This window comes from Anabrus simplex, chromosome 2, assembly GCF_040414725.1.
Source record: "Anabrus simplex isolate iqAnaSimp1 chromosome 2, ASM4041472v1, whole genome shotgun sequence".
Taxonomy (NCBI): domain Eukaryota; kingdom Metazoa; phylum Arthropoda; class Insecta; order Orthoptera; family Tettigoniidae; genus Anabrus; species Anabrus simplex.
In genome coordinates, this window is record NC_090266.1 from 440050007 (window position 1) to 440075599 (window position 25593).

Genomic DNA, 25593 nt, shown 5'->3' on the forward strand with positions numbered 1-25593 from the left:
AAAAATTCACCCCAAATTGTCACTCCTGTTCAACCGCCATTAATTGGATTTTCCAAAAGCAAAAGAATACGTGTTTCTTTGTTTTTAAAGGAGATCCCATATACAAATTTTCAGTTCTGTAATATCTTCAGTTTCTGAGATATATGTATCCTCATTAAAGGCATTCAACCTATTATTCACCCTTTTAAACCCATCCTATTGGGATTTACAGAAAACAAAAAAATACGTTTTCCTTCATTTTTAAGGGAGATTCTAAATACCAATTTTTACATCTGTAAACTTTTAAAGTTTTAATATGTAGACACACTTATTTTAAAAATTCGCCCCCCCTCTTCACCCCCCATTATTTGGATTTTCCAAAAACGAAAAAAATACCTGCTTCTTTAGTTTTAAAGTAGATCCCAAATACCAATTTTCAGGTCTGTAATATCTCCAGGTTCTGAAATATAAGTAGCCTCATTAAAGGCATTCAACCTTTTTTTCACCCTTTTCCACCCTTCCTATTGGGATTTTCCGAAAACAAAAAAATACATGTTTCTTTATTTTTAAAGGAGATTCTAAATACCAATTTTTGCATCTATAAACTTTAAAAGTTTTGAGATATAGATACACTCATTTTAAAAATTCGCCCCCTTTTCACCCCTCCCCCCCATTAATTGGATTTTCCGAAACTAAAAATACGTGTTTCTTTATTTTTAAAGGAGATCCCAAACACCAGTTTTCAGGTCTGTAATATCTTCAGGTTCTGAAATATAAGTAGTTACATTAAAGGCATTCAACCCGTTTTTCACCCTTTTACAACCTTCCTATTGGGATTTTCCGAAAACAAAAAAATATGTTTCTTTATTTTCAAAGGAGATTCTAAATACCAATTTTTACATCTATAAACTTTAAAAGTTTTGAGATATAGATACACTCATTTTAAAATTTCACCCCCTTTTCAGCCCCACCATGAATTGTATTTTCCAAAAACAAAAAATACGTGTTTCTTTATTTTTAAAGGAGATCCCAAACACCAATTTTCAGGTCTGTAATATCTTCAGTTTCTGAGATATAAGCATTCTCTTTAAGGGCATTCAACCCTTTTCACCTCTTTTTACCCCTCCTATTGGGATTTTCCGAAAACAAAGAAATTCGTGTTTCTTTATTTTTAATGAACATTCTAAATACCAATTTTTACATCTGTAAACTTGAAAAGTTTTGAGATATAGATGCACTCATTAAAAAAATTCATCCCCCTTTTCACCCTCCTATTAATTGGATTTTCCAAAAACAAAAAAATACGTGTTTCTTAATTTTTAAAAGCGAACAAAAGTTTCAATTTTCAGGTCTGTAATGTCTGCGGTTTTTGTGATATAAGTACCGGTATCCTGATTAAATGGCATTCAACCCATTTTTTACCCTCTGTCACCCATCCTATTGGGATTTTCTGAAAATAAAAAAATACGGGTTTCCTTATTTTTAAAGAAGATTCTAAATACCAATTTTCACATGTGTAAACTTTTAAAGTTTTGAGATATAAATACACTCATTTTAAAATTTCACACCCCCTTTTCACCCCCTTAGCGACGGAATATCCAAAAATCCTCTCTTAGCGAGCACCTACATCTTAATATGAATATATCCTCAAAATTTCATTCATTTATGTCCAGTAGTTTTGGCTCGGCGATGATGAATCAGTCAGTCAGTCAGTCAGGACAAGTTACTTTATATATATAGATTAGCTGCATATGTGGGATATTACTTTAGAAAGAAACAGAAATATTGAGCGCGCTGTCTTATGAACATCCTGTACAAGTGATGTAGTAAACTACCTAAATGCTACACTCTGGGTATATGAGTCTACACGTTCACCGAAGACGTGTATCACACACTGGTAACCTGATGATAAATTATAAGTTTTTTCGAATTCGCTGCATAAAATAATGTGTTTAAGGCAACAAATTGGTGAGTTTCGATTTTTTATAATTTTATATCTATTTATTCATTAATGTGCTTGTTCAGTTTCAGCCGAAATTTATATAGTTTAACTACTTTACCGGATGAACTAATTGCATCAGCTTTTAGGTAGTTCAGCGCTGGGAGCTCTTGTAAATACTCTCTGAATATTTTGCTTCTTCATTCAATGGCTTGAAGCTCTCCACTGCTTGAACATCAAACGTCATACTTTATTAATGCAATAGAACTTGGTTATAACGACCTGATGAATTGCACCGTTACAAACGTGCATAGTTATATCCGAGATTTATGCTAGGCGTCGAGCGAGGTGGAAAATGATGTATAAGGAAAAGTAATTAAGCTTATTTTAGACTTACATAATTTTAAGCCTGACAAAGTGCAAAATTGAATACGTACAACATAAAATGCATATTAAATTTCATGAACCGTCTCTGTGTTGTAGTGGTTAGTGTGATTAGCTGTTACCCCTGGAAGCTCGGGTTCGATTCTCGGCTTTGCCGCGAACTTTGTAAAGTGGTACGAGGGCTGGAACGGGGTCCACTCAGCCTCGGGAAGTTAATTTAGTAGGGGGGTGTTCGATTCCCACCTCAGCCATCCTCGAAGTGGCTTTCCGTGGATTTCCAGTTCTCCTCCATGCAAATGCCGCGATAGTACCTAACCTATGGCCACGGCCGCTTCCTTCCCTCTTCCATATTCCTTTTCTATCCCTTCTGATCTTCCCACCACCCCCACACGAGGCCCCTGTTCAGTATAGCAGGTGAGGCTGCGTGGGCGAGATACTGACCCCCTTCCAAGTTGTATACCCCGACCTAAAGTCTCACACTCCAGGACACTAGCATTGAGGAAGTAGAGGTGGGATCCCTCGCTGAGTCCGAGGGAACAACCAACCCTGGAGGGTAAACGGATTAAGAAAAGGAGATATTTCTTAAACGAATATTAGTTCGTGCACTTAAATTTACAACTACAGTACAGTATGTACGGTACTCGCTTAGCTTTTTGATTTAAGATTAATAAATTGTAATTTTGTGTGTCCGACTCCTTGGCTGAGTAGCCAGCGTTGAGTCCTCCATTTCAGACGGTCCGGCGTTCCATTCCTGGCCCGGTCGGGCATTTTAACCTTGTCTTATTAATTCTTTCGGCTCGGAGAATGAATGTTTGTGTTCGTCCCAAAACTCTCCTTTTCATATTCAGACAACATATTACACTACCAACCACCACAGAAACACGCAATAGTGCTTACATCCCTCCATATAGGGTTGGCGTCAGCTAGGACATCCAGCCGTAAAACAGGGCCAACACCACATGTGCGATACAGTTCACATCCGTGACCCAACAACTGTGGGAAAAGCGGTAGCAGAAGACGAAGAAGAAGAAAGAAATGTTTGTGTCTCTTCTTCTTGCCCAATACACACTTTCTAAGTAACGTTCAATGTTCATAAAATGCATAACAATGTCAGTGCGCGTTCCTCTAGTTTCTCATGACATTTTCACAACTTCGCTCGCTATTGGAATAGACTTTTCTTCTTCTTCTCTTTTTGTTTACTCTGGCCCATGTTCTGCATTCTACTTGAAATATCATCACCGTTTGTGCCCTTGTCTATTTGTACATACGTTTAATAGTCACATTAATTCAGAATATCACAGCCTTTTTTTTGTCTAGAAGTGAACGGTAAATTTTCATAACTGCCAGCGACAGTATGTTCAGCTTCGGTCGGCATTTTCTTCTTCATCTGATAACATTTCCTCATGGCGGAAATCTTAATGCAACTCGAGGTTCCAAATGACGTTATATACGGGTTATACACACAGTTATTCGTCGTATTAAGCAAGGCCGAAAAGCACTTTCATGTAGAGGATTATATTGGTACCACGGAATGCCAGACGTTGTAAATGAAGTGTCGCTGTAACAAAGTTCTACTATAAAATTTTTAAAGAATTATATCAACATTTTTCACATCAGGTTTGCTAACTATATAGAAGGGAACGTCATGTCCCCGTACGCAGTAATGCATCATATAACAACCTCATATCACTTGATGATTTGATGATAACATGTAAACAGTGATGGTTTTATTATCCACTATGATAGACAAATCATTGCTACTTGGTTATGAGTTTTCTCGGCCGCAGTTCCAAGATAGTGTTTATTAAGCACGTTCAGTGAGTGCTCCCTAGTGATGAGTGGGCTTGGTGAAAATTCTAACCTTTGACTCTAAATCTCACGGATTATATTTGGAGTAAAAGCAAAGCAAAGTCATCTCCGTACAGGCCATGAAGGCCCTGGGAGTGGTGGAAGGTAAAGGCTTCCACTATCCGTAACCTCGGCACTTGATGAGGTAGAGTGGTTAGCTCTACGCCCGGCCGCCTCTTCCCCCAGGAATTAACATGGTACTCATTTTTGGTGTACGCTGAGTGAACCTCAGGGCTTATATTTGGAGTAGGTCCCCAAATTATATACATAATTTGAGAACTTATCACGAGAGTAACTTCAATATCAATTATTAAAAAATCGCACTATTCACAATCAATGTTATAAAGTTCGGCTACATCGCCAGACTTTGCGTAATTTCAAGACTTGTAATGTGCTAATTACTTGGCTTACTGAAGCACTTAAGTTCATCCACCGATAATTAGGAGTGCTAATTCTTCTATTATAAGTAGTTATACATGTGGAAATGTTCCCTTATTATTGAAAATCTATTAGGCTAGTCATCATAAATCAGATACTTATATGATTACAAAATGTATAAGTTTTGGAAATGAAAAGAAAGCATATCTTCGAAAACTATAGGAATGGTTTTGAAAAATGTTCCGTGAGTTTGTATAATTGCGGTCATCACCGCTATTTAATACACCACGGTTCTAACAGTGTAGTGTATTATCATCTGTGCACTGCACTCAAGCTCCAGAACCCTACAATTAACAACCACCTTTATCATGTCATAAATATCGTAGAAATCATGTAGGGTGGTGTAAGCCTCCATTTCAAGAGAAGAGTACCATAATCCTTCAACAAGTAAATATGATCCAGAAATGAATTTTCTGTAAATCTCGTCTTCCTTGAACATGTCAGGGTGTTATATAGAGCTCTCAGATCATTGTCAACTTATTTACCAGGGAAATGCAGGAAACTATTCAGTTACTTGTCGACTCTAGTGACAGCGTCATTGATTGCATGTAATATAAAACGCAATGGAATCACAGTTCCTCTGTTTTCACTGGTGTAACCAGAATTTCTCTAGTAATGACATTGGGATTATAATACTAATTTTTAATGAAATATTACATCGGATCTGCTACATAGAGCCACAAATAGTATGTAAGTACTGCCTAAATTAGAAAATAGGTGTGTAGGCTTAAATCATGTTAAATTTCGTATCACCGGGTGAGTTGGCCGTGCTGTTAGGGGCGCGTGGCTGTGAGCTTACATCCGGGAGATAGTGTGTTCGAATCCCATTGTCGGCAGCCCTGAAAATCCTTTTGCGTGGTTTCCCATTTTCATACCAGACAAATGCTGGGGCTGTAACTTAATTAAGACCACGTCCGCTTCGTTCCAACTCTTAGGCCTTTCCTAACCCATCGTCGCCATAATAGCTATCTGTGTCGGTGCGACTAAAAGCCACTAGCAAAAAAATCGTATTATGACACAATGGAGTTAAATTGACTAGATTTACTGCAAGTTTTTGATTTCCATTCATTTGAACCACCCTGGTTCCCCTGAAGATCATGTTTTCAATTTATACTAGTCCCATTTCAATGTGTAGACATGTGACAACAATTATACAGTATATATTATTCCAAGGGTTTACGATTAATGAATAATTTGAGACTGTAGGTTGCCATCGTGTGAGTATAGAACATACCTTTCTCTCTGAATTATTATAGTATCATTTGTAGTCAGTGTAACTGTAAGCCAAATTGCCCAACATCATGAACCGGGGTACTGTCATAGCATATGCATGGAGAACGTATGGGAGAACCTGGTAAAAGACCAACCATCAAACCTCACTGCTGTTCAGGTTGAAATTACAAAATGTTATAGGATCATAACTTATTCCCGGCTACACTTTACTTAGAAAGTATGTTAAACCTATACCAGTGAACGGAATATCTGAAATTCTGGCCAAGCATTGATGGAAGCAAGGAGGAATAGCCATCACTCTCTGGTGCTCAAGGCAGGTATGAAAGCCATGTGCACAGAATTAGATTCGTTTTAATACAATTTCTTCCCTCCAAACACTTCTGAATGCATAAATGTAGAATTGAAAAATGTGCACGTACTCAGAGCATTTCAGAATGGACATAAACCTGCAAAAGTTTGGGAATCATAGGATATTACTTTAGGTTAGTATCCAGCTTAAATCATAACAATTTAAATTTCATAACAAAAGCTGGATGGCAAAGTTAGGTTAATGAGACCTGGTTAATCTCATCATCTCCAAAACGTATATGCTCATTATAATTATATGGTGATGTATATTGGGGAAGAATTCTAGTTATATTTTATAAAATTCCAAGGTTATATTTGTAAAAAAAATGTAACTAAAGTTTTTCTTCAGTTATAGGTGTGTTGGATCATCAGCCTCGTCCAGATCTACAATTTCATGTGGAGATCTCAGCAATTCCACACTCAACAAGTTGTCTACTCAATGCCTTTGTGATTACATGAAATGTATTTACATTATAAGTTCATGTTATATGTGCCATTATGATGAAATGCGTTCATATTTTTTTATTAACAAAGATTCCAGATGCCTGCGTGCAGTACAGTCTACAGACATTTAACTAAAGCAGAACAGAAATTTGAAAGATATCTCTCATTCCTGGAGAAATAAATATCCACCGATTGTACAGCATGCATGTAGCTAGAAAATTTATGAACGTTTTGAGATCTGATGTATATATCCTGATTATTTAAGACACTATGGTTCCAATTAAGGTGACAAATGTAATATTGATTCAACATTTTACTGCCGAAAGTAGAACGCATAATGCCAGTAGGAGGCCCTTTAGCTAGATTAACGTGAAAGTAAATTGTGGACAGCCGTGAAGATTGTTTTCCATGGTTTCCCATTTTCACACCAGGTAAATGCTGGGCTGTACCTTCATTAAGGTCAATGGTCGCTTCGCTTCCACTCCTGGCCATTTCCTATCCCAGCGTTGCCATAAGATATTATGTATTGGTCCGCCATAATGATATTACGCCATTTTTCATTCTATCATCATCTTACTCTGGTATCAGCTGCCACTGGGGTGGATTTAATGGTCCCTGAAATTCACAAATGTTTTTATAGTCACATATCACGTAACCTAGCCAGGCGGGAGGAGCTAATTTATATACGTCTGGTGTAAAGGGGATAAATAGGAACAATGCACTGGGCTGACGGAGACGACGTACGTAAATTGTGTGCAAAAACCTCCGACAATATCAGTTACAGAAGCGTGGTACATTATGAGAAAGTAATGTAGTGGCCGAACTATCACAGGAAGATTGGACTTCAAGAAAAAATAGAAAATGTTCGGGAATGTGGAGAGTACTTACATCTTATCTAACGAAGCTCTTTATTTTTATAAATAATGCATACTTAAAGTAGACCAAAACAAGAAAGTCAAATTGCCTCAGAATCAAAGAGTATATCAAGGAGTGTTCAGCTATATATTTGATTTGGCTGTATGCCGTCCAGCAGGCCGATAATCCAAGGAAACATTAGTAGCTCTGACGTTACTACACTGTAAGCGCTGAGTGAGCTAACCGCTCCATCCTGTTGATTGTTACATCACGCTCGTTGCCGCTCTTCCATTTATTTGGTGTTGTGTATTATAACCAAGAGGTCCTACTCGTTGGCTGAATGGTCAGCGTACTGGCCTTCGGTTCGATCGCCGGCTGGGTCGGGGATATTAATCGCTTCTGATTAATTCTTCTGGCTCGGGGACTGGGTGTATGTGTCCGTTCCAACACTCTCCTCTTCATATCCAGACAACATACCACACTACCAACTACCACAGAAACATGCAATATTGATTACATCCCTCCATATAGGGTTGGCGTCAGGAAGGACATCCGGCCGTAAACAGGGCCAAATCCACATGTGCGACGCAGATCGCACCCGCGACCCCACAGGTGTGGGGAAAAAGCGGTAGGAAAAGAAAAATAGTGTATTATAACCAAGAGCTGATGATGCTTGTTGTTTAAAGGGGCTTAACATCTAGGTCATCGGCCCTATAATGAAGAGTGATGATTGTTTGTCGAAATGCATACCTGTAGTGTGTACGGCTGTAAAAACATAACGAATATAAACCGTATGTGTAGAGAGAAAGAAATAGGAAGAAATGCATTTCTATAGATTTCCAAATCGAAAAAAGTCATCCTAAGTTCAGCGGTTGGGTACAATTTTGCAATAGGAAACACTTATTTTCTCGGTAGGTAAGGGATCTATTATGTATTCAGTATATTTTAAAAGTACAGACCATTATGAAACACAACATTTTAAAATGAAGTTCATGCCTACGGAAAAGCTAAAAGGTCCGAGGTTGAAGCCAGGGGCTGTTCCTTCAATTTAGATATCAAGCGCCGAGAGATGGATATACTTCCCATGCAGGAATTACGAAACACATTGTGGGGGTACTCGTCAGCAACTAAAAGGAGCAGGGCGGAAAGGTTTCTTTACAATCTGCTTTAATTTGCGTCGACACGGATGGGTCTTATGGCGGCGATGGGATAGGAGAGGGCCAGGAGTGGGATCAAAGCGACTGTTGCCTTATTTAAGGTACGTTCCCAGCATTTCCCTCCTGTGGAAATTGCAAACGACGAAAGACCATCTTCAGGGCTGCCGACAGTGTGGATCGAACACACTATCTCCGGAATGCAAGCTGGTAGGTACATGACTCAAACCGTACAGCCACTTGCCCATTGGATGGAAAGGTATGAGACTAAAAGACGAAGGGGACATTGCTGACACAGTATTAAACAAAAGTGATAACGATAAAGATGTACACGGCGTTGCTAATGATACCAGTGAAAATATTTTACCAGACAGATGCGAATGTATTTTAGAATTACAGCCCAGCGCTGAACAGTGGACAATCGCATTCCCTGAATTTTCTCGGGAAGTGAACTGTTCAAAGCAAATGAAATGCCAAGTTCTGTTTGATGGATTTACAGCTGTCGGTAAACGTTTCTTTGCCCTGTTCATTGTTTTTAACGTCATGTTATGCCTTGGCATTGTCAACACTTCACCATCAAAAATAAGCCTAGTAAAGGAGGGTTATCTTGTTTTACACATAAATTCCTCAAATTTCATCGCTTTTACATTGCCTAATTCACAACAGAATTCGCTTTCTTTATTCGTATCCATGACGGTACGCTCATTACCTTTACACGAAACTCGCATGCCGGCTCGGCATGTAGTGTTTAATACATAACACGGCAGCAACAGATAGATTGCGGAAAAAGACCGCCCGAGTTTATGCACAGCGTCAAGGCTGCTACGTAGACTCTACAGCGCAGTGACGTCACGAGCAGTTATACTTCCGCGCGTAACTTGAGAACAGTTGGACGTAGAGGCATCGGATTAAGGGCATTGTTATTAAATTCTCATATTACATATTTAGCAATGAATAACGAAATATGTGTTTTTGTGTTGTGTTCTCCTTTAATACGGCACTTTTTTGTTTTTGCTAGTGGCTTACGTCGCACCGACACAGATAGGTCTTATAGATACGATGGGACAGGAAAGGGCTAGGAGTTGCAAGCGGCTGTGGCCTTAATTAATGTACAGCCCCAGCATTTGCCTGGTGTGAAAATGGGAAACCACGGAAAACCATCTTCAGGGCTGCCGACAGTGGGATTCGAACCCACTATCTCCCGGATGCAAGCTCACAGCTGCGCGGCCCTAACCGCACGACCAACTCACCCGGTTTCAATACTTGTGAGAACTCAAGTTATTTAAGTGCTCTCTTCATTTCCTATGTATTAATTTATTTACATTTTCGATCTTTTATTAAAAACATTCCAATATGTAGCACTTTCGAATACTGCACCACAGTTATCTGAAAGTACTATATCATATTCTATGCCTTCATTGTAAAAGTGCTTCATATGCCTTCAATTTTTTTGGAACATATTTATAAAGCGAATATTGTTTGACGCTTATGCAATAGTAAATAAGCGTTCTTTCAAATATGTTCCTATTTGTCCCTTTCAGTATTTTGACCGAATACTCTATGCAATCGTAACAAATATCATAGAGTGGTAATTTTATGATAGTGACGTAACTGATATGATTGAATGGGACTATTTCCCTTCCCATATATTTAATTCATGAATTGGAATTTCACCCTAGAATCTCCCCGTTTCATTATATCCGACATGTCAGTGAAGAGATGGTGAGAAATTAGATTAGTGGACTTACTAGTTTGCATGGAGATTTTAAAAGTTGGAAAGGTCATAATACGAAGATAACTTTGGAATCCAAGAGGACAAATTAAGGAAAATATTCGTTTATATCATACCTGGGCTATGAGGGCGTCCGCTCCTTGAGCTAACGGCATGAACGCGGAAAAGCGGAGAGCAGCTAACTTATAATAGTTTGTGCTGTAAGGACTAGATGGCAGAGTTAAGGCGTAAGCAAAACCACAGCAATGACCTAGATGAGTATAATATATTTACGCTACACAATCGTACAGTTCGTTTGTCTTTCATTGTTTATGCCGTGTTCCTAAATAAGCTTTTATTTCGGCCTGAAGTTTGTCTATGAGTACATTTTCTACAACTTTACTTAACGTCGCACCGACACAGATAGGTATTATGGTGACGATGGGATAAGAAAGGCCTAGGAGTGAGAAGGAAGCGGACGTGGCCTTAATTAAGGTATAGCCCCAGCATTTCCCTGGTGTGAAAATGGGAAGCCACAGAAAATCATCTTCAGGGCTGCCGGCAGTGGGGTTCGAACCGACTATCTCCCGGATGCAAGCTCACAGCTGCGAACCCCTAACCGCATGGACAACTCATCCGGTCTATGAGTACAGGTAGAAGTCAAAAGGAGTATAAAGTTATCACATGTCAAAGTAATTAATTTTGATTCCCACGCATAACCTAATGAAATTAATGTAATTAACCTTATTTACTTAGCACAAGGCATTTTTATGTAAAATACATTATTTAATTTCCTTACAATAATCTACTACACTCTATATGACGAGACATTATGGAAAATAAAATCGTTGAAAGTTTAAATCTATTTAGATACGCGCCCCTTCACTAGTTATGACAGAGCCGTGCAAGCAGCTGCTAGGCTGCACTTTCCATCTGAGCGCATACTCGGCTCCTTTACCTGCCTGAGCTGGAGCGCTACTCATTGTACTGTAATGCACCCGCCTTTGGATTATAAGAAGAGGAAATAGGGGCTAGAATAATTTACCGAGGGACATCTTCGACCAATTTCCAACTTCTTTGAAATAATTTAATAAAAGGCTATGTAAGGAATCTGAAGGGGAATCTTCAGCCTGGGTAACAGCACTAAAGACAGATCAGTGGTGATTGATTGATTGATTGATTGATTGATTGATTGATTGATTGATTGATTGATTGATTGATTGATTGATTGATTAGTTTATGCAGCTAAATCACTCAAAACTCTTGCATCAGTTGAAGAATAAAGTAAGCCAACTGGTAACATGATCCTGAGGAAATCTTGGTTCTTGATCAATTTGCTTTCGTAGTAAAATGTTTAGAGAGTAGACCTTGGCTTTCATATTTCTTCTATCTATTATGTATCAGACAGCACTACAAGATTGAATGAATATGACTGTTTCTATTCACATACACTTCATTCAAGAATTGGAATTTCACCATAGACTCTACTCAATCTATTATAGTTTTTAAATCGCAACCTAAATGAGTAGTTTTGTGACTATGATCCATGCTCTATACATTATGTTGTACCTCTATTTCTCTCTTGTACACTTTCTTGCAATTCTTGTAAAATGTATTACATTATTTCTACTTCCTCTTGCATTGTTGAAACTCATGCTTTCTAGTTACCTAAATATTAATGTTATATGCTGTAACTGGATCAGAAAAGCATGAACCTGCACTGCAGTTACTTACAGGCATTGTATTTATCAACACATATTTGTTCTTTAGAAAGTGTACATACTTTACCCTTTCCTCACCTTCCTTGATTTGGCACTTTATGACGCATGTAAATATTTTATCACAAGATATAGCTTTCCGGTCGATATTGTTCCTAAATCATGCACTAAACTCAAAGTAGCAACCTTGTTTCTATTGTATCTCTCAAGTACAGTTACGATACTTATCACCATATCTGAAATTCAATATTTTATAGAATTAGTTAAAATGTTGCACAATTACATATCTACATTATTGTGAGTTGTTTTTGAATAGACATGTGTCGTTATATGTATTTGTTCATAACATAGACATATACATCACTCAAAACTATTACATCAGTTGAAGAATAAAGTAAGTCAGAAAGTAGACCTTGGCTTTCACATTTCTTCTATCTATTTTGTATCAGACGGCACTATACGATAGAAAGAATAGGATCCCACCTTTATCGCCTCCAGTGTCCTGGATTGTGAGCATCTGTGGGTCTGCGGATACAACTGGGGAGGGGGACCAGTACCTTGCCCAGGCGGCCATCCTCTTGTGGGTATGGGATGGGAAGGTGTGAAGGGAGAGACAAGGGATGGGGGAGGGCAGCGGCCGTAGCCGGTATGTTAGGTACCATCCCGGCATTTGTCTGGAGGAGAAGTGAGAAATCACGGAATACCACTTCGAGAATGGCTGAGGTGGGAATTGAATACCCCTCTACTCAGCTGACCGTCTTTATTCCCTGTGACACTTGTCGCTTATTGTCAGTTCGTGTCTGTACCATGAAGTACACATATTATCCTGTAAGTCAAATAGTCTGCCGGGGTGAGTGGCGAAGACGGTTGAACGCTATCGCCCAAACTGGCAGGTTCAATCCTGGCTCAGTCCGGTGGTATTTGAATATGCTGAAATACGTTAGCCTCGTGCCGGTAGAATTGCTGGTACGTAAAAAAAACTCCTGTGAGAGAAAATTACGGCACCTCGTTGTCTCCATAAACCTTAAATGTATTTAGTGAGACTTACAAAGTAATAACAATATTGTTATTCAAATAGTCTCCCAGGTTCGAATGCTAATACATTTACATCTAATCCCAAAATATTTATATACAGTGACTTGTTGAATTGGACCTCCAAGAAGGCATACAGTATTTTTGTTAATTTATGAAGATTATCCACACGTGTTTACTTTTTCTTTCTTTCTTTCTTTCTTTCTTTCTTTCTTTCTTTCTTTCTTTCTTTCATTCATTCATTCATTCTTTCTTTCTTTCTTAATTCGTTTTTCGTCCAGGGTCGGTTTTTCCCTCGGGCTCAGCGGAGGATCCCAACTCTACCGCCTTCAGTGTCCTGTAGCATGAGCCTTTGTGGGTCTGGGGATAAAACTGGGGAGGAGGACCAGTACCTCGCCCAGGCCGTCATCCCCTTGTGGGGAATAGGAAGGTTGGAAGGGAGAGACAAGGGAGGGGTAGGGAAGCGGCCGTAGCCGGTATTTTAGTTACCATCCCGGCATTTGCCTGGAGGAAAATTGAGAAACCACGGAAAACCACTTCGAGGATGGCTGAGGTGAGAATCGAATCCCCCTCTACTAAGTTGACCTTCCGAGTTCGAGTGGACCAAGTTCTAGCCCTCGTACCTTCTTTCAAATTCCGTGGCAGAATCGGGAATCGAACCCGGACCTCAGGGTGGGGGCAGCTAATTACACTAACCCATACAGCACAGAGTCGGGCACGTGTTTACTTATTTTACAATATATATATATATGGTAAATTTATGTGACTCTTTCATAAAGTACAATATATATGGTAAATTTCTGTGACTCTTTCATAAAGTGTGCAGCAGCATCGAGTTATTTTTGAGTACTTTTTATTTGGTATACATGTTTTTGCTCACGATAATTTCATAGATGGTTGCCATGGAGTTGCTTTCATGTAACCTCATATATTGTTCAGTAAATTTGTATGTTATACTAGTTTGTTCACTGGTGTTATTAAGAAATACTTAATTTTCTATTCAATTTTGCGTTTGGTCCAGCGTCTTGACAGGTCATATATTTATTGCAGAATGTTTGTATTTTGTGTGGTTATATGTTTCCACCTCTACGGGTTCGATGCTGCTTTACGTCCATAGGTTTAACGTTAAAGTACCCAACACGTCACCCTTGGGTAGTGCTAGGTAAGCAACAACATTGGTTGCTATACTTTAAATTCTGCTTCGGGATATTCCAGCAATCAGAACATTCAGAAGAATGTGTTTTCCGATAATGAACTGTTTTCAGAGGCCACCAATGACAAAAATCGTTGGTTATTTGTTGAATATCCTACAACTCAGTACAGAATGGATTAACTAGAGTCAAAAGTGACTACCTTGACCACCTAACGAAAATAATCCATGGCAACCAAATAGACGTGATACTGCTACAGGAAGAATGCTGCGAAGATCAAAATTTGCTTCACTCTACATGTAAAATACAAGGACTTACTCTCGTTGCTGCTACATACCGTAAATACTATGGAACTGCGAAACACACATATGTATATATATATATATATAAAACGTAACCCCATTGCGCAACAGCCCTGAAGGGCCAGGGCCTACCAAGTGACCGCTGCTCAGCCCGAAGGTCTTCAGATTATGAGGTGTCGTGTGGTCAGCACGACGAATTCTCTCGGCCGTTATTCTTGACTCTCTAGACCGGACTGCGACATGTATAAAATAATATAGCCTACATGACGTAGGAATTTTAATACAGACACTGACAATAATATCTTCATCATCAGAGTTAATCTCGGGCATACTGTCCATTTTACTAATCGTATCCAGTGTTTAAAAACTGTATTGAATAATGTCAAATCCCTATCAATTTAAGCAGCTAGTTGTCCAGCTCCTTGGTCAGTGTAGTCGCTTTCTCTTCAGAGGGCCCGGGGTTCGATTCCGGGCCTTGTTGGAGATATTAACCTTAAACTGTTTAATTCCTCTGGATCGGGGCTGGGTGTTTGTAATGTTCCCAACACCACTGCAACCCACATATCGCACCTTGGGATGAAGTGGGTCACAAGCGCAAAATTATACTTGTGAAATAATTGCGATAGAAGAATTAATAATCAATTCAGTTTTAATATATTTTATGTGTTATATACTTATATATTAAATATTTTATTTATTTTAATATACTTTTTATTCTTATATTGCAATTATCTCAGAGGCATAATTTTTGCACCTGTGTCATTCTTCTTCCCAAGGTGCGGTACCACACACAACAACTAACATAATAATTGCTTGTGGCTATTGCTAGCCTGGCACAGCCCTTGTAAAGCAGACCCTTACCCTAATGTGATCAAAGGCATTTAGATTACTTACACAGGGCGGAGAATCATTTCTTTCTTATTTACCGTATATTTAGGTGAATTTAGATCGAATCCAAAATCTACTACGAACAACAAAGGGCAATTGTCTTACGAAGTGACAATGAGTTCGAACTAGTTCTTGTCAACCCTGATATCCTCAAATCTAGAACAGTTATCTCGTTTATGCAGTAGATGGTTCTCAGAACTCAAATACTCTAATATCTCCACTTCACTGAAGTTGGTTGCAGATCTCTTGCGGATGTGAATGCAATTAAGGAAGATTATATAATATTTTTCGTACAAAGATGTAATTTACGTTGGAAAATGGATAGAACATATTCGTGGAGATGATCATAATTTGTATTCAGCGACTCAGTTATAAGAATTTGTATGGCATTGAAGGAGAATAGTATGGAAGGTCCCCTGAGGAGTGCGTTAAAGAGTTCCGGACAAATAGGAAGTTTGGAGCAATTCGCACATCAGACCAGTTCGTTATATACAAATGAGTGATGGGGAAGCTTAGAAATTGCATTGGTGAACACATAATACATGATAGTGGTGGAAAACTTAAAGTTCCAGAACACCGAATGCAGTTAATGGGCAATAAATCTTAAATTACATGAATGATGGTTCTTTGATGTTTACTGTCTTGGTACGTTTGTCTTATAGACGACTTACCAAATAGGAAAAATCACTCTCACAATCACATTAGAAGACCACTCCATTTGAATATTGAATATTATTGAATATTATTGAATATTATTGAATATTATTCATTCAAAATCAAAATATTGAAGAAAATTACCCTGGCTTGGAAAGAATCCTGATAGAGCAAGTAAAGTTAAACAAGACGGAAACTTTCTTCACAAGTCAGGAACGAATAATAGAAGTGTGTTTTTCTTTCTTAAATATTTTAAACGAGGGCAGATGGAAGCTGGTTACCGCTTGTCTCAAGTACTTTTCCTTGCTAGTTCGCAATGTTAAAATAACACAAACAGGTTTTCAACGACGCTGGAATAGGAAAGGGCTTGAGCAAGGAAGATAGCAGACATAGCCTTATTGTCCGATATGATATGAGAAACTATGGGGACCATTCCTGACTTAAGATGAAACCTTTCTGAAAACCAGCCTCAAATGACCTTGACTTGTGTGTTACGCTAAGAAACTCACATCGGGTGCAAATATTTTGCAGACGATGAAGAACTCGATTGAAGTTGTGCGTACATGCCTGAGCCAGCAACCCAAAACATTTCATGAGGCATGTATATGGTGCTCTAGTAGGACGATGGGATACGTGCCTCAATATTCGTGCAGATTATGTTGAAAAAAGTTCGAGTAAGAATTTCAGTGACTCCGTCTTTAATAACCATTTTTTATTTACTGACTTCATGAGAATGCCCAGGTCACAAGGCTATAGTAAGGTCAAGGCAGAGGTGTCCATCATACTTGATATAGGATATACAAATTAGTATACCGACATATGGTACTCGTATGTATGTTTTACTTTCAATAACCCTTAAAATATTCTTCATTTCTTTAGAATTCTAAGAGCGGATAATGAGACGTACTGTAAGTAACTGATAGCATTATAATAAATATAACATAGTTTGATGAACGCTTGTGATGGACTCCACCATAGATTTGAAAATCGGTGCCTTTCGAAGACATGACGCTGGAAGTCTATAGTTGGCAGTAACTATACGGAAGATAGTCCCTTCTCAGAATGATCCACTCACACCCTTTTAGGGTGCGTTTTTAATGAAGTAATTAACCTTGTGTTTGAAGGAATTTCAGAATCTTTACAACTGAATGCAAACAAATACTTCCAAATTTTCAGCTTCAAGACAGGTTACGGCTTATTGAATAACTGATTACAAGTAATGCATGCTCGGAAGTGCAGAAGTGGCCGATTGAAATACCATTCGAAATGATGTAAGCCACCTTCATGATCTAAGTTGCATAATACATCGAGTCCTGCTTTTACAACAAATTTAAGGCTAATAATGAACTGATAGGATTACACTGAAACTGGGGATTAAATGAAATGTGGATTAAAGTCCTACGTCCGGCCATTCTAGAAGTAATTTTCTGTGGTTTTGCACTTCAAAGGCGGCCCTGCAGTGTGCGGGTAGCGTGCCTGCCTCTTACCCGGAGGCCCCGGGTTCGATTCCCGACCAGGCCAGAGATTGTTGCCTGAATAGGAGGGCTGGTTCGTGGTCCATTCAGCCTACGTGATTATAATTGAGAAGCTATCTGACGGTGAAGTATGTCTATAAAGCCAAGAATAATGGCCGAGAGGATTTGTCGGGCTGACCACACGACACCTCGTAATCTGCAGGTCCTCGGTCTGAGCAACGGTCACTTGGTAGGTCATGGCCCTTCGGGGCTGTTGTGCCGTGGAGTTCTTACGTCCATTTAATAGTGTTAGCCACCAGGTTGAATGTAATATTGTACCATACTTTCGGTTTGAATATAAGTATTACCATTGATTAACGGAAGTGATACTGTACATTTTCTGATGTGCCATTCACGCTAGGGGGGATTCGGTTTCACCGCTTCTTTGCGGAAAACATTAAAATTGATATTAAGGCCACTGATAAGTAAATGCGTCTTGTTTAAACTTATTATAAGAACTCTTAAATTTATACCGATCGGAAGAAGATAAATTAAGTGAGTCCCATCTTGAATGCTTTACGTGCTTTTTCTTATATTTTATACGATTGTATAGTAATTCCACAGCATGATATGCAGCTTTCCAACACCATACTAAAAATCGAATACATAGTATGATAGCTTATAGCTTGGATGTGACTTCCACTTGTTTCAAAAATAAACAGTATATGAATACTTAGGCGACCGGAATATATTACTTGTTAGGTTCGCTGAACTTAATTTATAAAATACTTTATTCAAATTATGGTTATTTTTCATGAAATGAATAATAATTGGGTGCATGTTATCCAGCACTTCGCGTTGACAAGTTGAAAATTTTCAATGGGAAAATGTTTATAATGCATACTAATAATATATTTGAGTGACTCATGTGAATGTAGTATGATATTTTGAGGCCTTCCATTTGTTAAAGATATGACGAAGGAGAATCATCGTGAAGGAAAAAAAAGGGCTTGGGATATTCTGTTTCAGTTTTCCAGTAACGAATATACCTTAAGGTGATAATGACAGGGGATTTAGCCCAACTTTTAAGTTACGCTACCTATAGCAATTGAGGGAGAACAGTCACCTGCTGCTTTTATTTAATTATACCTACCTGTCTTTCTTGGGTTTGTTATCTTTCCTTATTGCTATTTTCTCTTCTTTCTAATCACTTCACTTTCTGCCGCTGTGATATCATCAAAACGTCACCACAGATCAAGTATAGCTTCACGTGCCTTCAGTGTCCATCCATGTATGCACAGATGGATCAGAGAACGGGTGAACTGCTGCTCATTTCAAAGCCGATACCTCTCCCAGCACTTAATGTAAGTTTCTGACAGCAATTTGCTCTGCATGAAGAATTATTGTGCAACGTCTTAAAGAGTGAGGCAGTTATTTGTCCGTATTTGCTGTTGCTTTGACATTGGTGTTTGTTAAGCATGTTTGGAATTTTCATACTTCATTATTTTGTGCTGTATTTTAAACAGGACCTATTCCTTTTATGAATGGATACACGTTTATATATCTGTTATGAAAAAGGACACGTTCAGATCTTGTTACCAGTATTATAACATTAAGTATGTAAATCCACTCAAATTGATGAAAAAGTACAAAATGTATAAAATTAGCTTTGCTGCTATGCATGTTATTACTGCATTAGTAACAAAAATTAATAATGTTCCTACTTGGAATGTCATAGTACATTGTTAGGTGATGAATGGGTTAGAATCCAAGCAACGTTTTTACCTTTTTGCAATATGTAAAAACGCCACTTGCTAAGGCATTTGGATAAAACCTTGGCTCTGCTTAAATACAAATATATCTGACTGAGTAATGTCACAGATTCTGACGATCACCTGAGATAGACTGACTAGCAGAAGTTGTGGAAGACTTTATCAGAACTGAAGAAAGAAGATTTGAGTTAATATGAGCATGTTACGGTGTATGAAGGCATGTTATAATGCGCTCTGTAGACCATTGTAAATTCAAGTCAAAACGAAGGCTCGAAAATTTCACGTTCTCTGCTACGGGAGGTTGTTTCAGGAGATGATTATTACCAACGAACGTATATATTCCGTGCTTTGTATGCATATCAACACGAATTACAATATAATTATTTCAATGCGTGTATAAGGCTGGTTCCTGGATATTTGTTTGTAGACTATTCAGCATATATCATCATAAACGTAGTACATTAGATTTTACTCGTGTAATTTGCCTATAGAATATGGTCAGTGTACTGGTAAACATGTATTTGTTCCTCATTAGGACTGTTGTTAGAGTGAACTGTGATTCTATATTTTTGCCAGCATAGCAAGTATTATATACAGCCTTGGTACATTTTACGAATAATATTAATTTTAAACTGATGCTGTCACATTGATTTTGAAAACTTTGCTTTGTTTATTACTCTGAAGATTGCAGCATCATACCCAATTCTCACTACATGTTATTATCCATATATACATTTTCTTTGTTCCCTCATGATTTCATACAACTGATGGAATTTTACTGAATGCCGATTCTTTTCTAAATCATTATAATTAGAATGTGTTTGTCATATGCAGAAGCAATACCATCAAACATTTTAGTTGTTTTTCCTCAGTAAGAAGCAGAAACAACTCTTTTATATGTTGTCGCAGATCAGTTATAACTTCTGCAACTATCAGTACTCACCTGAGCAGGTGGCTAGAGTAAGGAAGCTGTTGAACAACCCCAAATGGCGCCAGCCACCATTAATTGTAGTGAATGTAAGTATCTTCTGATAACTTCCTACTATTGCAGGTGAGTAAAATGCTTTACAAATGTGTGGCTGTTTGTGCATGGTGCTAGGTAGACTTAATATTGATGAATGTGTAAAAGGTATTAATTTCGATCAACCAAGACATAACTTTCACGGAAAGTGTCAGGTACGAACACACGGGTTCATTGATGAATCTGCATGTTATAAAGCATGCACTCCTGTAATCATATATTTATGGGCTACAGAATTTCTTTTTCAGCTTTGATTAGGGTAATGTCTGTGAATATGTGTTGGCTTATGAAGTATAGATGTCAATGACAGTAAGTGCAACCACATTTCATTCATGGTCAAATACTTGTAATATGCATGCATTATCTTGTAGAAATAAACCGTAAGCTGGTTTCACAAATACTCCGCGTTACAGAGGAGCATTCTCTAGTTAAAATTAGGGACTGGTGAACGTATTACCAAACATATTCACGAACAAGTATTTATCAGATTTTTCTCTACGTCATTCACAACTTTCTGCTAAGTGGTTGACTTTCATGTCCATTTCGAATGTTCATTAAACAAAAGCAACTAGTGAGGAAATTTAATACTGTTAAGTTCTAATAAAGAACATAAAATACCATAAACATAATTTTTGTGAGAAGCAAGGGACAAAAAGCTGAGATAAGTTCTCTTAAGGTCTTACGTTCATAATATCCCAATATATTGTCATATACACATAAAATAGGCTTAGGGCACTACGGGAATATAATTTTTCAGTAAATGTTCTTTCCCTTAAGCAAATAGACAATATTTTAAATTTCGAATGGATAAGTGTTAAATATTGATTAGAAACAGATACATCATCGCGCGCTTGGAGCAGTGCTCCCTTTCTTTTCATAACGATGGCCTAGATTGAATACCTCGTACCTCACAAAGTTCTTCCTATCCATTATTTCCCTTGAGACTGGTCACGCCTTCCAGCCACATGTGGGTATGCAGTCCATCAAAACAATGTTCGTTGGGTTCATGTTCCTATGCTTACGAGTAAAGGAAAATGAACCTTATAAAAATTATACTCTAGGAGTTAGTAAATACGTCACGCAAAACATACTTCCCTATAGTACGGTACGGTAAGGTTCTTTTTCCTTCACACATCGGCATAGGAAGAAAGAACACAACGAACATTGTTCTGATGGACTGCATATCCACGTGTGGCTGCGAGGCATAATCATTCTTAAGGGAAATAATGGATAGGAAGAACTTTGTGAGATACGAGGTATTCAATATAGGCCATCGATAATTTTGTTTGCAACTTGTCATTAGAGATCAAACAAAATTTTTGAAAACATTATGAGTCCGTTGAGTGGCTGGCTAATGTTAGAAAGCTGTTGAACATCCACGAATAACTTCCCTTTTTAATTGCTGTAAACATAATTTGAAATGTAATTAACCCATATATTACATTATAGCATATACTCCATATGCATTTTCTTTCTAAAATACGTGGTTGATGGAAAAACGAAAACGAAAATGAGACAGTTTAGAATTCTCTATAACATTTATGTGTTAAACATTGTATCCTGTATTTACAAAACTGAAATATTGCAAACATCAACCAATTTAAAATTATAAGCACACTGAACACATGAGGAGCAAAATCCATTCTTCCTTGTGATGTTCGCACAAGTGTACGAATACTTCCTGAAACATATGATATATGAAAGATATTAGACATCAGGTGAATAACAATTTTCGCTCTTCTTCATTTCAGTGAATGAACTCACCAGGAAAAAGTAATCCTGTTTTGAGATTTGAAGCAGCTATCACAATAACATGAACCTACCGTAGGCAGAGGGTGTGATAAGATATGGAACTCGTTACAATGTCGGCCATCAACAACCACATACTGTGGGGAAATTTGCCGTTAATTAGGTTTCATACGCCCGGATAGTCCTGCACAGAATTATAAAAATATGTAAGGTGCTCAAGAGGAAGATCGTTTGTACAAGCTCCCTTGTATTCAATGCTGCCCTCCCATCGGGTCCAATTTTTGCTTAAAAGGCGACAAGGAAGCTCGTTGTCATCAAAAATTAATCTATAAGGCACTACTCACATGGGCGGATGTTTTTTCTTTGGGTATGTGGTTCTGAAACTATTCACTTATCAATTTTAACACTCATAGACGCTCTGCATAATTACGCTATATATAGGTGCACAATAAAGCACCTAGACACCCATTTGGTGGACAATGAAATTACTACTTTATTTGTTAGCATTTCTTACACTGCACAGCAGCTACGTGTACGGATATCACCTTGCTTCACAGGCTTTTTCCAAGCATGCTCGCAATATATTAGCAAGCCTCTATTCGAGAGCAGAATCTGACACCTATAATTTTTACAGCACATTATAACATTAATTTACACGAAGGTGTTCACTCGAATGATCATTTAAGATGGATATAAATTATTCTCACATTTCAAGTAAATGATAAAACAAAGAAAATATTTATATTAGGTAAAAACTGAAAGAGGGTAAGAAATACGATGGACTTTAAATTATACAGCTCAACAATAATTAACACAATTTATATGGGATATATTTAAATTCAGTTCATCATGAAAGAACAGAATATGTAAAGCAAAACCAATATAAATTTAATAAGAGGGATAAATGTTCGAAAATGTCGTTGTTTGAGTCATCAGTACATAGACTGCTTTGATGCAGATTTCCATGCCAGCTTATCCTGCGCTAACCTTTTCATTTCCACGAAAATTCTGAATCCTACATCTGCTCTAATCTGCTTCTCATACTGAGACCTTGGTCTACCCCTACCGTTCTTACCGCCTACACTTCCCTCAAAAACCAACTGCGAAATCCTGGGTGTCTTAAGATGTGTGCTACCATTCTATCTCTATTAGAACTAACACATACTTGACAAAATTACGAGTTTTATTTTATTACACAATTTTCCTCAGTTGGAGTATGCTACAGCGGACAAAGCATAACGAAGCAATGAAATGTATAATTTCGACTTTCAGCAATATTGTTGAGTTTATTACGTTAATGAATATAATAGACGGAAATCGATAGCTGAAACACATAACAACACCCATCGGAAAGTGTATTATATTATGAATGAATACTACTTACACACATACATACAACCAATACTCTTTACGTATCCACAATAAAAATTGAGGCTTATTATTTCGTTTTAACACCTGTATAAATGACACTAACATATTTAATACTGGTAAAATGTGGAAGCCATTTAAGCTTACATCGAAACACGTATTTCACTTTGAAAGAGAGGACTGAGCCTATAAACGCAGAAAGTTGTCATTGATGAATGACTGATGAGGTAAACGACAAAATCGCTCAGTACCCCAGGCTAAGGTACACAGTTTCAAGCACTGTGGCTAAGATAATGTGTACAAATGTGAAATGAACTACACAAATGTGTACTATAAATATAATGTAATTCATGGACTGTGTCATCACTCTATTCCTGTCAACGTAGAATATACCGTAAATTAATTCAGCATACAATAAAACTTAGCACTAAGAGATATCTGATTTGATGGAAAATACTTCCCGAAAACAATGGCTGAACGTACACTCACATCACACTACAAACCACCACAGAAACATGCAATAGCCAATTCGTCCTTCCCAATATGGTTGACATCAGGAAAAGCATCCGTTCGTAAAACTGGGCTAAATTCTTACAATGTGCTGAACAAAGATAACTGAAAACGGTCAAGGAGAAAAGAAGAAGTAGAAGAAGAAGAGTGGCTGAATGCAGATATCCGAAACTCTGATTCAATTGTATGAAATACAATGGAATATCATAAACTACTACATCGTACCTATTTATTGCCTGAGGATGGATGTAGGAGGAAAGAAGTTCACGTAGAAAATAGTCCAACATTATACGTTACTTTCTTTAAATGATGTAGGCATCGACGAGGATGCATAACATGTTTTTGAGTGAGACATTTAATATAACGACGGGAATCATGCTAATACCACATATTAGCCCATCCTATCATGCGTTACAGCAACGAGCCTCCATAATGTACAAAGAGGTGATGAATATATTTAAGTAGTAGAAAGAATTAAATTAAGTGCAATAACGGAGTGCTACAGGAAACCTCAAGAGATAGTTACGGAGGAATGAGTTAAGGTTTCAGTAGCATATATACAAAGCTCGAGGCAACAGCCCTTAACGAATTGGGTGAGTGAAATTCGAACGCTTAATTTGCAGTGTTAAACTACATTTCATAGGAGCTTAGAAAGAGCATTTAAAATAAAATATTCTGGCAAAAATTGCTTGAATCTAATACTCCAAAAGCAGAGAACGAAGAGGGAGAAGGAGAAGAAAAATATGTTGAGTCCTCCGTGTTTAATTAGGTAGTCTCTTATTTATGTATTTGAGTTCTTCTACCGTGAGAATGTATTTGTTATTTCTTTTAATTAGTGTACCACTATTATTTTCTTATTACAGGCTATGGTAGCCCATGGACGTGTCGAACTTCTAGCTCATCCCTTGAGTCAAAAGTACCTCCAAATGAAGTGGAATTCTTATGGCAAATACTTCCATTTAGCCAATCTACTCTTCTATAGCATATTCTTGGCTTTTGTTACCTTCTTCTCTGCCAAACTTATGGAACTAGATGCCTACCAAGACTCATTATATAAAAACAACTCCTTCAGCAACATCACTCATGGCAAAGTAAGTAATTTTGTTTTCTCATTTGACATAATCGTGATCAACGTGTACAATTCCTCTTCAAATATAAAACGGATTGATTTTTAAGTTTGATACCAGGTGTTTGCATACGTTTTCTGGTAAAATAAACGCGTAATTTTCAAGAGAAATTCATTTCTTGTTTAATCAAAATATTGGCCATCGGCTTTCACACACTTCGCCCATCTTTCAGGTAGTTTAGAAATAACATGCCAGAAAAACTGCTTGTTTTTGTGTCAAAACATTTGTTGAGCCGTTTTCCAATTTCCTGGAAATTGCTGAAGTGCTGTTCTGCAAGCGAGTGCTCCATTGATGTGAAGAGGTGTTAGTCAGATGGCGCCAGGTCGGAGCAGTACGGCGGGTGCGAATGGATGTCTCATCCAAGCGATTTCAAGGTGTCTTTCACAGGTTTTCCTACGTGAGATGGCGCATTGTCGTGTAAAAAAATCACTTTGCCATGCCTTCTGGCCCATTCTGGTCGTCTTTCGATCAATGCGTGATTTAAATAAATCTTTGTTGACTATAGCGTTGTGCA

At 37.9% G+C, this 25593-nt stretch overlaps 1 protein-coding gene across 1 annotated transcript in view; it reads left to right on the forward strand.

The window, feature by feature from the left end:
• TrpA1 (Transient receptor potential cation channel A1) overlaps positions 1-25593 on the forward strand; it is a 139959-nt gene that overhangs the window by 65105 nt on the left and 49261 nt on the right. The window contains exons 13-16 of the mRNA XM_068225998.1: positions 18786-18896; positions 20214-20321; positions 24816-25047; positions 25392-25410. Of these exons, the coding sequence (XP_068082099.1) occupies positions 18786-18896; positions 20214-20321; positions 24816-25047; positions 25392-25410 (470 nt within the window). The remainder of the gene's footprint in view (positions 1-18785; positions 18897-20213; positions 20322-24815; positions 25048-25391; positions 25411-25593) is intronic.